This window comes from Rhinolophus ferrumequinum, chromosome 6 (assembly GCF_004115265.2).
Source record: "Rhinolophus ferrumequinum isolate MPI-CBG mRhiFer1 chromosome 6, mRhiFer1_v1.p, whole genome shotgun sequence".
Classification (NCBI taxonomy): Eukaryota; Metazoa; Chordata; class Mammalia; order Chiroptera; family Rhinolophidae; genus Rhinolophus; species Rhinolophus ferrumequinum.
The window spans coordinates 70,511,012-70,524,552 of NC_046289.1; the positions used below are offsets into that span (position 1 = coordinate 70,511,012).

General features: G+C 41.8%; 1 protein-coding gene across 1 annotated transcript in view; it reads left to right on the forward strand.

Annotated features, from left to right (window-relative positions):
* Positions 1 to 13,541, forward strand: part of RYR3 (ryanodine receptor 3) — a 479,789-nt gene that overhangs the window by 391,336 nt on the left and 74,912 nt on the right. The window contains exons 58-64 of the mRNA XM_033107698.1: positions 2,042 to 2,157; positions 2,703 to 2,770; positions 3,635 to 3,756; positions 6,456 to 6,505; positions 6,890 to 6,950; positions 8,876 to 9,114; positions 10,517 to 10,598. Of these exons, the coding sequence (XP_032963589.1) occupies positions 2,042 to 2,157; positions 2,703 to 2,770; positions 3,635 to 3,756; positions 6,456 to 6,505; positions 6,890 to 6,950; positions 8,876 to 9,114; positions 10,517 to 10,598 (738 nt within the window). The remainder of the gene's footprint in view (positions 1 to 2,041; positions 2,158 to 2,702; positions 2,771 to 3,634; positions 3,757 to 6,455; positions 6,506 to 6,889; positions 6,951 to 8,875; positions 9,115 to 10,516; positions 10,599 to 13,541) is intronic.

A 13,541-nucleotide genomic window follows, 5' to 3' on the forward strand; every position in this document is an offset into this window, starting at 1 on the left:
CTTTGCAAAATACGCACCTTAGTTCTCATAGAATCAACAGTTCCCTTTGCACCTTTTATTTTGTTGTTTTATATGGTGTGTAATTAAATTGCATAATAACAGTATAGTAAGCATAACTGACAGAAACAGTCTCTCTGAACGAAGAGAACTAAATGATTCTTATGAAGACGCAACTCCACTGGGGAGACTGAATGAGTCATGATCCCCAATGTTGTTTTATCTCACCCTTAGGTTTGTCAGAATTATGTAGGGGAATGTCTTGAAGGAGAATGTCCTTGGCTGCTTACGTCTTAAAAATAGAACCAATTTTCTCACCGGTCAAATGCTGGTGGTGGGCTGTGCTACAAAGGATCCCGCTTGCTGTGTGTGTCCCTTGTAGAATGAGAAACAGGCTAGCAGTGTCCCTCTTCTGATGCTAAAATCAATGTTTGCTGAGCCAGGTGCTGTTTTCTTCTTTTCGTTTCCTATAGAATTTTTGCCATTGGATGGCACGAACCCAAGTAAAAATCTATACAAACATTTCTGTTGTACCTCACACGAAAAGATAGCAAAACGTATTTGTCATTTTGTCGAGCAGCAAAGGTCAGGCAGCAGGAGGCGGCCTCCAGGGAAACGGAGAAAGGCTCCCATCGTCATTTTAATCTTGTTCTTAACACCAAGACCAAGGCGTCCTGTGATTTGCTGATAAATAACTTGCTCACAGAAATGAAAGATTCTTCTTTCCTGTCATGAAAAAGAAAATCAAGGAAGTAGGAGGGAAAAGGAGGAAGAGAGTTGAATTTAGCCAACAGAGTGGTCGTTTACCACGTGCCAGAGCCTGTGGGGGCACTGGGTGTGCCGAGGAGCACGGAGACCCTGTCATCAGGGAGATCTCCTCGTTTCCTGCTACCCACGCCATAGACCTGCTCCATCCTCAGCTTCCCCATCATTCAGTGACAGCCCTTTCTTCCCGGTGCTCAAGCCCAAAACCTTGACTCCTCTGTTTCTCCCAATTGACACACAATCCTTCGGGAAATCTTGATGATTTCTTAATGAAGACGCAACTCCACTGGGGAGGTTCTCCCCTGAAGCTACTCAGAATCTGACCACTTCTCACCTGCTCGGTACTGTCACCCTCATTGCTGAAAGACCCTCCTACCGAGGTACCCGGTCACAACCCTTGTCCCCACAGCCAACTTTCTATCCTAGCAACTAGAGTAATTCTGCTGCAGTGTACGTCATATCATGTCATTCCTTTATTAAAAACTTTCAATCGCTTCCCATCTCAGAGCAAAAGCAAAATTCGAAGGATAGCATACAGGGCCCTAACGATTTACTCCACTGCCCGCCCCACCCCATCCCCACCCCCACCCCCACCCCACCCGCACCCCACCCTCGATTGCCTGGTCACTTCAATGCCATCCACACTGGCCTCAGCCATATTCCTTCAGTTCGGCATGCATGTTCCCACCTCAGGACCGTTACACCTCCACTCCCTATATCCGGAAAGCTCTTTCCCCAGATGTCCATGTGGCTTACCTCCTCACCTCCCTCAAGCCTTTATTCCGATGTCCTCCTCCCAATGAGAGCAACACTGATTATTTAACATTACTGTCTTCTCTCCCCCACTTCAGAGGCACTTCTGGGCCCCCTTCATCCTGCTTCAATTTTTCTTTTCTTCAAAAACTTAACCTTCAGCATCCCATGTAATTTCTGTTTTGTTTTATATATTATTTGTGTTGTCTATAGCTAGCATGTAAGTTCCATGAGGGCAGGGATTCTTGCTTGCTCCTCTGATTTCTCCCCAGCTTAATATTTGTTCAGTGAATGATAAAGATCTTTTTGAAAAATCTTTTCAGGGATTATTGTAGTACCAGTATACCATGCTCAGAGAAGCAGGTTCCAAGTACAAGAGGAAATCAGTCAAATGATGAGTCAGGTCACTGAGACAGAATAACCATTAACATTTGGAAAATTAAGTCGGCACAGGTAGGATTGCTGGTGCACCAAAGTCATGTAGTTATCTCTGTTACTTCCTGGGGCTTACCGGTTTCCAACCTAGAGGTATGAAGGATATGGAGCTGGATGCCTCCTCCATGGAAAAGAGGTTTGCCTATAAATTTTTGAAGAAGATCCTGAAATATGTTGATTCTGCTCAAGAGTTTATTGCCCATTTGGGTAAGTATCATTGTGAAATATCACAAACATGTATGCTTCTCATAATATCAAAGAATTTGATATTTTGTTATCAAGGAATGATGCTTTCATTCTGTATTTGGTTATGATTCATTTAGACATACAGTTCTGGGGAGGAAGCAGTGGCTGAGATTTCCCACTCACCACACTTAAAATATCAGTTTCATCCTTGGTTTCCCTATTGGGTTTGATTGAACCATTTGTCATTTTTCATATAACTCATCCTATTTTAACTTTCCCTTTGTTTTGCTTTGTGACCATGGTCATATGACTTAATCTCGCTTAAGCTCCTTTCTCATTAATAAAGTAGAGAAAAAAGGTAGTGAAACAGTTTAGAGAATTGACACAAGAAATAACTAACCAGCACAGCTGTAAAGTATTTTGTAAAATATAAGATACTTTGTAAAATCAAATGACCTTTTCATTGCCCTTAGAAGAGCTGCTCTGTTTCTAAAATTCTATCTATGACTGTTTGATTTTTGTTTTTTTTAACTCCGGCCAACTTTGTGTTACTCGTATCTTTGCAGAAGCCATTGTCAGCAGTGGGAAAACTGAAAAGTCTCCCCATGACCAGGAGATCAAATTCTTTGCCAAAGTAAGTGTGATTCTCTGTACTTAACCAAATCACTTTCTCCTTAGGATCTGTACAGTTTTGGGTACAAGTTAAGCTGGCCTAACAAAGATATCCAAAATTGTAATGGCTTCAGTCAGACAGACATGTATCTCTCTGCTGTGGAACAGTCTGGAGGCAGGTGGATGGTCCAAGAGGCAGGCAGCCTGCTCTGCTCCATACCGTCACCCAGGGACCCAGGTTCTTCTCTGATGCTCCACCATCTCCTAAGGTGTAGTCTGTGTCAGTGTGATCCAGACAGGCTTACCTGTACCATATCTGTGGGAAAGGGGGAAGGAAGGGTGAAGGCAAGCTGATGCAAAGGAGACTGGGTAATGCATTCTCTAGCTGGGTGATCTTGTGAGCAGCTAAAGCACGAGGATTTCTATTGCTAAGAGAAAGAAGGAAAGAATGAATTTGGGTGCCAGTAAACAGTCTGCCATACAACCCTACTCAGGGAACTAATTTCATGTGAGGCATTGGGGTACCATCCTCTGAGAAGCAGAGACAGAAGGCTAGTAGTGCTAGGCCAGACCTGTTAGATGCTTGCTGTGCCCAAGAAGCCACATCTCAGGGCAGGTGTCCCACAGAACTCCCCTGGAAGTGCTGGCTCGGGTCTGTACTCATTTTCCTTTGGGCCCTTAGTCGATGGCCCTATCCTTTCACATATCCCCAAGGCCTCCAGTTTCAGGCATGGAAGAGGAGTGTGTGTTGGAAACTGAGATTCACTGGATAGAGTTTTTTGGAAACTCCAGGACCAGTGTTCAGAGGCTTTTTACTCACTAAGAATGAACCAAGCAAAGGGCTTTGGCTAGCTTCCTAGAAGTTAATTTTGGGTGGATTTTCCAGGTTCTTCTCCCACTGGTTGACCAGTACTTCACCAATCACCGCCTCTTCTTCCTGTCATCCCCTCTGAAGCCCCTTAGCAGCAGCGGATATGCCTCCCATAAGGAGAAAGAAATGGTGGCCAGGTGAGTCTACAAAAGAAAGAGAAGGTCATAGTGCTGATGGGATTTAGGTAAAACCCCAGATTCCTGGGAACTAAATGGTGAGTCTTGTGGAGAAATGAACTGTAACCTGGTGATTGGTACCTCAGGTTTTGATTATCGTCTTGGTTTTGAAAGTAATAATATTCATACTAATCTGAGTATTAATTTGGCAACCGAAAGAAGTGCACCATTTGAAGGTTTCACTAGGGCCTGGGGAAAATTTATATACTCGGGTCAACTCCTACACTGAAATTTAGAAAAAAGACAAAGGTAATTCGAAAGCTGGAGAAAAGCAAACATACAACTTTGAGAAGAAACAGAGTAACACTGTTTTCAATCCCATTCTCATCAGGCTTTTTAAGATTAAAATTTTTAAAAAACAGAATCAGATCTTACAAGTTCTGGTGTGGATGATTTGAGATTTGAAATCTAGAGCGACATAATGCAATTTGAATTCCTAATAGGAAAAAATTTTTCATCAAAAGCACCAGCCTCTTTTCTCATTCTACTGGGCATAGCCTGTGGATGCCTCAGCAGAGATAAGAACAAAGGGCGTGCTGTGCAATCAGACTAAGAGACGGAGTCCACCGTGCCTCAGGTTCTCTCTTTGATGTATGATGTATGAATGGCAAGGAAGGGGTTAGACTTCTAAATGGCAAAGAACTGAGGACTGTTGTGAAAGCAGACTATCAACTCTTTCCCTAGCATCCACTGATGGTGGACTGTGTACATTATACTTAGTAAGGGCCCAGCTATTAAACATCACCATCTTTGGGAGGATATTCAATCTTAGGATTGACTATCTATTAAATATCTATTAAATCTAGTATCTAGTAAAGTCAACATGGCTAAGCAGTGAGCTCAATTTTTCGTATGTAAGAGTTGTTGCCTGCTTGTGTATCATTGTGAATTATCACAATGCTTTAAATTCTAAGAAAACTGCCTGCATATTATGATCTCCATTTTGCAGATGAGGAAACTGAGGTTTGATGAGGTTCACTGCAGTGCCTAAGGTGACCCAGGGAGTAAGTGAGGGCAAGAGGGAAAGTCCAGTTCTCTCTATCCAGATCAAGTGCCATTTTCCCTGCACTGTAATCACCTGATGTCAGTTATTCAGATAGGAGAACCCCATGCTATCAAGATGAGATACACTTAAATCAGTTACTGACCACAGAGTCCAGAAATATTTTCAGGATGCACCAGTGTGCATTCTGTAAGATGTTAGGGAATAGGGGAACAAAGTGAGATATTCAGATAATCCAACAGAGGGCAGGTGTGTCTGTTTTCTTCATCTTTTTTTTTTTTTTTTACATTATTATGAATTCATGGAAATGTAACATTTGTTCAGCCAGGCACCATTTGTAAGGGTTGGAATAGAACCTGGAGCTGATCAGCCTTGCAAACAGCTTTCAGATCCATCCGTGCGCTCACTGCCCTCCCACAGAAGCAGTCGTGTCTGTACTGAATGTGCTCACATTTCCAGACCCCTCTTGTTTGCACCCCTCACCCTTGCCCCACCTCTTCTGTATGGAATGCTATTCACCAGTGCTTCCCAGACTCTTCCCCCCACCCCGGGATCCCTTTAATGTGTCACCTTCAAATTCTGAGGTGGGAGGGAGGTGCCCGGAGAGCCTGGCCCCTCACTACTCTGGGCTAAGGACGGTGCTTCTACTTAAAGCAAGGGCCCCATGAGGGACAAGAAGGGACCTTCGGAAATTTCAGGCCCTGGCCTTGGCGAGCCTCAGAAAGCATGTCTGATAGCAAGGGGAGCCCCTAAGTTCATGTTTCTTCTCAACCATGTACTTTAGCTAGAAAAGGTCATTTTGTATTTCTAAAGAACATATTTCCACTTTGAAGCATTTCACCAGAAATAACTGAGCTTCTCATCCCCTAGGTCTAACACCGAGGGCCCGTCAATAGCATGTTCAGAAACATTTATGGGCTCTTTGCTAACTGCACAGGGCCTCTCTTAGATGCTGTGGAGAAGAAAACAGTAAATGGCAGAAAATATGGGTGGGAAGTACGGAGTAGGGTCAGAAGGCACAAAAGCATAGCAGATGGGCTTTCCTCGCTTCCGTGGACACGGTTAGGACAGCATCCTGGTCAAGGCCGAAGAAAAGCAATTTCTTACCATGGTTTTTATCTCAACAGAGTAGTGCCCATACCTAAACCATTAACTTGCTTCCAGTCCCACCTTCCGGCCCACCTCCCAACTAAGACCTCACACCCCCAGTGAAAGCTACAGAACGGTTTGGCATCTCACGGCAACAATGGAAAAACAATGCTTCCTTCCAGAATGCTCGTTTACTCCTGAATGTCATACAAATGAACATTTCAGCACATAGAGTCCTAGCAAGAGATGGTTTGCAACAACTGGCTCAATGCAAAGTACTGTAATTGTTGCAGAAGGATTGTTTTCTGTAAGGTGGGAGCTGCCTGCAAGGTCTCTTTCATGAGTCTCCAAGGAGACAGCGAGTCCCTTTCACAATTCTCCCATTAGACAGTGGGAACCACATGTTTTCCTAGTGTGGTCCAGAGGATTCCTGAAAAGGAACACTGCACCCTCCCAGAGCGCCATACTGTGCTCTTTGTTTTACAGCATGGGGGTCGGGGGCAGAGGGAGGAACAAGTTAGTCTTTGAATCTCTGTACCTTTTGGACTCACGTTCTTTTCTGCTTCAGCCTATTCTGCAAACTTGCTGCTCTTGTTCGACACAGAATCTCCCTCTTCGGTGAGTGAAAAGAGGTTTGCTAAAGGCTGCACTCCCCCCTGTAATTATCCTGAACTTGCGTTTTGCCCTTGTCTGCGGCTCCTGAAGACAACCTGAGACTTGGGACGTAGGTGTCACCTAAATTCGCCACAGAAAATTGGTCTGAAGTATGATAAATGACCTCCCTATCCCTTTAACAGCTCAGATTTTCCACCCCAATGAATGTTTTAAGCTCTGCCTCTAACATCCATCATGAAGCAGATGCGTGAGGCCAGAGATAAATGCCTTGTCTCTGAACACAGGCCTGGCACTTTCTGGGTGGGTGGTTTGTGCATATTGAGAAGATTGCATTTGAAAGACAGGCTGGATGGTGTGGGGAGTCACAGGTGATATTTTTGATTCTAGGAAGTGATTCTATTACAATGGTGAGCTGTCTTCACATCTTAGCTCAGACGCTTGACACAAGGTAAGCCTGCCCAATTTTTTTTCAGTACTTTCTCAAGATTCCCTCTCCAGCCCTCTCTTCTCACTTATTATTGTACTGAAGAGAAGATGTGTCACAGCTCTGTAGGAGCTGGAGAGAGGGGGGACACAGGGAAAAGATTCATCTTGCCCTGGCGTGAGCACTCTCGGTTTCCAGTTCACATGATGGGGCCCACCATCGTGGCGTCTCCTGAACGCTGAAACCTGAGCATTTGATCAAGTCTTGTCTTCTTTTACTGAGAAATCCGTCTTTCAGAAGACAAAATATGTATTGTGGCAAAGTGTCACCTTGTACCTAATTCTCCACAAAAAAAGGAAGAGCTGTGGGACGGGTGGCAAGGCCATAGCGTCATCCTGGGAGAGGGGAACCATAGCACTCTGAAGTCAGATGGCCGAGGGAAGAAAAGCAGGGAGATGTGATAACCAAATAATCAGAGACAAAGTTCGGTTTGAGCTCATGGCCTGGGGGTCTGGTAGGCAAGATGGCTGAACAGGAACAGATATCGTGTGTATATAAACACACACACACACATATATGTGTATATATATATATATAAATATATATATATATATATATATATATAATTCTGGTAATATAAACATATTTGATGAGATAAAAGAGAGGAGCAGTGAAAAGGACTGACAGGGAGCTTTCTTTACACATTATGTTGTACCCTTGTCAAAGTTGGAAGGAAGATACACATCCCAAAACACAATGTAGAAAACCGGCCCCAACCTAAAAGAGGGGCCAAAAGATGAAAATCCACCACAAAGAATAGTTACAAAAAAAAAAAAAAGTTAAGGGTAATTAAAGGGGATTTTCATTTTTAGGGGAGAAACAATCACGTTGTAGAAATTCTAGGACAGCACAACGTTTGCATGATCAGACCAAAGCCTTCCAATTGAAATCCCTTGCAATTGGGACAAGGGATCTTTTCTCCCAGAAACATGTGGGATGCCTGGACAGAGAGTTCACTTTTTTAAAAAACGTAGGTCGGTGTGTTTGATTATCATTCCTGAGAAAAGCTGTGACTAGAAAGTTAGGAAAATGGTAGGTAGCTCAGGAATATTTACAGGATAGAAGCAAACCTCACTGACGTTATTTCCTTGTTTTTATTCTTCTGGTTAGTTGGATGATGGTCATGAAAATGCTGTAGATAAAAAGCAACTGTCCTTGGAACAAGCCTATCATAATCTTGTGAATAAGATGTAAAAATATGGAAAATATGACTTGAAGGCTTTGTTCCAATTCTAAGTTTTATAAAATAGTTTTGACGGAAAGCCTCAGAGACCCATAGCTAATCTCCATGCCCACTTGGTTTTGTCAGTGGTCTAAGTTGTCTGTTTTAAAAGGGGCTGATTGTCCCTCTCCCTTCCCCTTCTCCAAGCTAAGACATCGTTGCAAGCTGACAGAAATCTAAGCTTCAGTGGATTTATTTCTTTGATCTCTCTCTCTAAGAGGTCCTGCATCATAGGAGAGCTAGTATTTCTACCTAGGCCTTATAAAAGTTGCTTATCCTATGATGAGCTGCAAGAAAAACTCCCCTCACCCTCCTTTTAATTAGATATTTACAGAAGTATGTAGCCAGCCACAAGGTGATACACATAGCAGGTGACCAATATCAGTTTTATTCTAAATAGTCCTCTACATTTTTTCCTGAAGATTTGAGTGCAGATTCCCTCAAACTGAGCACACCATCCAGTTGCCAGCCCCCTTTGGGACTGTATGATCCAGGTTTCTTCCTGGACGCTCACCGCTCCCTCCATCTCTCCTGACACAGTATCATCGGGTGACGGGAGTGTCAAAAGTCTGCCCAGGTTGCAGAGCAAGTCACCAGTTTCAGGAAGGGGGTTGGTTGGCCAAAGGTTCGGAATATGCTTCTGGTTTTGAACATTGATTGCTTACAGGACTGTCATGAAGTCAGGCTCAGAGCTGGTGAAGGCTGGGTTACGAGCTTTCTTTGAAAATGCTGCGGAAGACTTAGAGAAGACTTCTGAAAACCTGAAGCTCGGGAAGTTTACCCATTCCAGAACACAGATTAAAGGCGTTTCTCAGAATATTAACTACACCACAGTGGCGCTGCTCCCCATCCTGACGTCCATCTTTGAGCACGTTGCTCAGCATCAGTTCGGGATGGATTTACTCCGTGAGTCAGACTGCCATGTGGCATGGATTTATATGCACGTGACCACAGACAGGAAGTGTGTGGCTCATTCATGGAGGTGGCCCTTGAGGGCAGAGTAGAGAGAGAATTATTCCACGCTTTTTTCTTCTTAGATTTAAAAATCAAGTAGCAGACTTGGAAGGGAAGAAATCCCCAGATTTGAGTATCTAATATTTCATCTCTTCCCACTGTTATTCAGGACCAGAATCTTCCACCCGCTAGTTTAGCTCCCAGTCATGGCGTCCCCACTCAATTTGAAAAGCTTTTCTGAGTAATCAATCCAGCAGGAGATGTAGGTTTGTTGCCAGGGTTTTACAGACACCAGTGTTTCTGTTAAGAAGTCCTAACTTATTCATGCAATGCCAGGAGCAAGAGAAAGCTACTAACATTTCCTTACCTGAGTCTTCAGCAGATCATAGTTGGTCGGTTTTGTTTTAATTTGCATTAAGTACATGTACAGCTTCCTTGTGCAAATATTCTGCCACAAAGCTTCAGATGCACACTTTAAATGTTGGTACGTGGTTTAATGCAATTTAACCAGTTGTCAATAGCTAAAGCTGTCTCTCCCATATTCCTGAACAACTGAAAATCTGTTATTTCCATGGGGCTGGGGGGCGGGGAGAAATGGGTGAACATCCAAACTTATTATTTCATGTCATGGAAACAATGTACCTGCTTAGTGAAAAATAAAAAATGAAATTAGCTCTCATTGTGTTAAATTAGTCCCGGCATTGTTCTCAGTTCCAGACATTAACAGGGGCATGTGGACTACAGATTAAACTCTGGGAGTTCCTGAGCAGAGCATGCTTTTCCCTTAGGGATCATGGCAAAATCATGATCTGATTGAACTGCCTTTGGGAAAACATCCATCAGAGTACTTGGAACAGGTGGACATGAGGAATTTTGCTCTGTCTCTGAAGAGGTAGAGACATTGTACATATCTTCCTAAGAAATGAACAAAGAAACTTGAGATTTCTTGCATTCTTCCTTTCAAAGGAAGAAAATATTGCTCTGGATAAAATTTGACTACAGTGTCTCCCTCTGGTGGTGGTGGTGGTGGGAGGAGGCGGGGAATCCCATATGGAAGGACTCGTTGGTCAAACGATTCCTTTCCCTGAGAAGCAATGTGATCTCTATTATAAGCCCCACAGAGGAACTGGGATGGCTCAGTGGAGGATATTTTCCTGCCAGGGTTTTCGCTCCCTGTTCAGCAACAAGCATCTGGGTGGAAAGGGGCTATATTCATTAAAAAGAGAAGGAAAGGGAGAGATATCCTTGGTTCTTGGGTGATGCCAACACATTGTTTTCTGTTGGTGGACCCTTTCCGTGTGAGGGAGGTTGGGATGGCTACACGGTAATGACGGCTCCTTTTTGTTCTTTTCAGTGGGTGACGTGCAGATTTCATGCTACCACATACTGTTCAGCCTCTACTCCCTTGGGACGGGAAAGAACATCTACGTTGAAAGGTAATGAGTGAACAGAAGAGGCTAACACATTCAGGCTCAGAAAAATGTTCCTTGCAGTCTTGAAACACTTAGTAATAGCGTCTTTTCAATCCAACAACATCAAAATGCTCACTGAAGTGGGACGGCGAGCTTGAACCTAGGTTATGAAATATGTGTGGCAATATTAAGAAATATAACGAGGCTGTTGAGATTTATGACTCCCGTGGAGATATCTGGCTAATGTATGTGGCAGGAGGAGCAATATAGCCCCGCTAAATCACATGCTCGTGGCCAAAAAATGTCGAAGAAATAAGTGTTTGTTTCTTCATAACCACAGTTTCCATGTAGCTTCCAGAGTTCTTACGATGAAAGCTAACTGAGAACAGGAGGCAGTTGCTTTAGTGTTTAATGAGTTTCTGTGTGCTACAACCCTGGACCTTGACGATTCTCAGCTGTCAGATCAGCTATAGTTGTAAACAAGGCCACACTTTGTAGCAGAAATGCCATTCCGTAATCTTGAATCTGCACAAGCTGATTTGCAGAGGTGCTTGGGTTCCGCCTTTGTTCTCTAATCCGCCTGGAGCCATGGGGGCCTTTGGTGACCCCTCGCTTTTCATTATCAAATGCCATGTGTTGTGCTGTTCTGTTTAAATCCACAGGGAAGATCAGAAGGATAAACACAGTATTAACCAAACTCTGGACTTAGCCTGATCCTTGGAAGACTTTATTTCCCCATTTTTTTTTTATTTTTTTTTTGCCCTTCCAAATGAGGAGACTGGAAAGAATTCGATCTGTGCTTAAAAGTGCTTAACATCCCTTGGCATCTATGTCCCGCGTACCTTCTCCGTTTATGATGCTTTAATCAAACAAACCAACAATAAGTCCTGTTTCACATCAAAACATGCATAAACTCTAATGGCAGTTTCTCAATAAAGCAAAAACAGACTTTGGCTCCTTCCTTCAAGAACTACAGAACTCATGACTTGAAGTTATGTACTAGTAACCAAAAAATGTTAATGAAATGTCTGTCTTCATGATCACAGCTTCCAAATAGCTTCCAGCGTTGAAGAAATTAGTACAGGAACTAATGACTAATGTGTTTTGATTATTATTTTAATTCCTTCTAGTTACATAGCTTTCCTTATTATTTTAGATAACATATGGATAAATAGCTTTGTCATTTAGGAATAGGAACCAGGCAGACAAAACTTTTAATCATATTTTATACCAAATCGACAAGAGAATTAATAAAATGTTTTTAATTTAATACTCAATTTCACTTAGGGAAGGTGTCTTTAATTCATTTCTTCCATTAAGCATTTGTGACTATTTTCTCAATATCTTGTTCTCTCAGTTTATATGTGTTTATATACATACATCTCTCTGTATGTGTATGTTTCTTTGTATATTTTTTCAAACTTATGCATTATTCTCTTGCTAAAAAAAAAAAAAAGAAAGAAAGAAAAAAGGCAAAGAAAGGTCAACTCTGAAATGTCAGACCAGAAAGAGACTGCTCTTCATATGCCTTTTTATACTTTATTCATATATTCATTCTAGTTTTATTGCCTATCTGCTCTCCATAGCACTGTGAATACTGGTGCCAGTGTCTTACACTCTGTGGTAACAGTCAAGGTTGAAAGAAGCACCTAGATCAAGGCTGTCCCTATTGTCTCTTTGACAGTTAATGAAGCAACGAAGGAACTGAAATTTTTAAATCCTAGAGTTGTGATGCTGCCACTATTAATGACTTTTATTTGCTTATTTTCTTTCCTTTGTATTGGGAAAGTAAGATATACTTATTAAAAAAAAAAATTCAAACAGGACAGAAGTATGTAAAGTTCAAAGCCTACTGTTTTCTTCATCCCAGACCACACTCCCCCCACCATACACACACACACACACACACACACACACACACACACACACCCTGGATCCAATTCCCAAAGGAAGCCACTAGTAACCATTTGGTTTGTTTCATTCCAGGTGTTTTCTACACCTTTGCATTTTTACACATGTGGTATCATTGCTTTGTAACACTGTCTTGTTGGATGAAGCTAAAAACTGCATTTCTTTATCATACAACTCATTTTAAAATTCATCATTTAGATAAAATAATCATTAATTCTCTACGAAAGAATAAGCAAATTTAGTATACTTATATTCCTAGTTACTTAACCTTTGTATCTTTCCTTTTTTTGCTTTATAATTTCTTAAAATATTTACATTCTATTCTAGAACCAGTATTCTCTGAGTTGTTTACATGATTTAGTATATAGCCAATTCTTTGGAATCCTGACCTTCCCATTCCAAAATTTTTATTTTGATTTATCTCTTCGTTGACCAGATTTATCACTAAGTATTTCTTTCTATAAGTGTTCTCACTCTTAAGTCTTTGCATATTTTGGAATATCATCCCTTGATTTTATATCTGAACATTTTCCACAGTACAAAATCCTTGGGTCATAATTTTCTTCCCTCAGAAGCATATAGACTTTGCTTCTTTGTATTCTGGCAACGTATGCACCATTGACCAGGTGATTTATTCCATTTTCACATGACTTTACAGTAGGAAGGGGGAAGCTGGCTGTTCACTGGATTCTTTCTTTGGTTTTAAAGTTCATTAACGTCACTATACTATGTCCCAGGGTTTTTCTGTATCAGTTCTGTATCAGTTCCCTTGGCTTCTTTTCAAAACAATGTGCACCCTCAATCTTCAGAATTGGGTCTCCCTTTATTTAACGAGTCTTTGTTTTATGGTATAGTTGTTGAAATTTCTTTTTTTTTAATCTGTTGTTCAGAGAGGGAAATGATGTGTATTTATTGGCTTTTTCCTTAATCTTCTACATCTCTCATTTTCTCTCTAATCACTTTTAGCTAATTCTTCTTTTCTGTTTTGTGTTTGTATTCTTTTTCTCAAATTTTCTCCGTGTTACTGTTTTTGTTTTATTATCTGTGACTGTATAC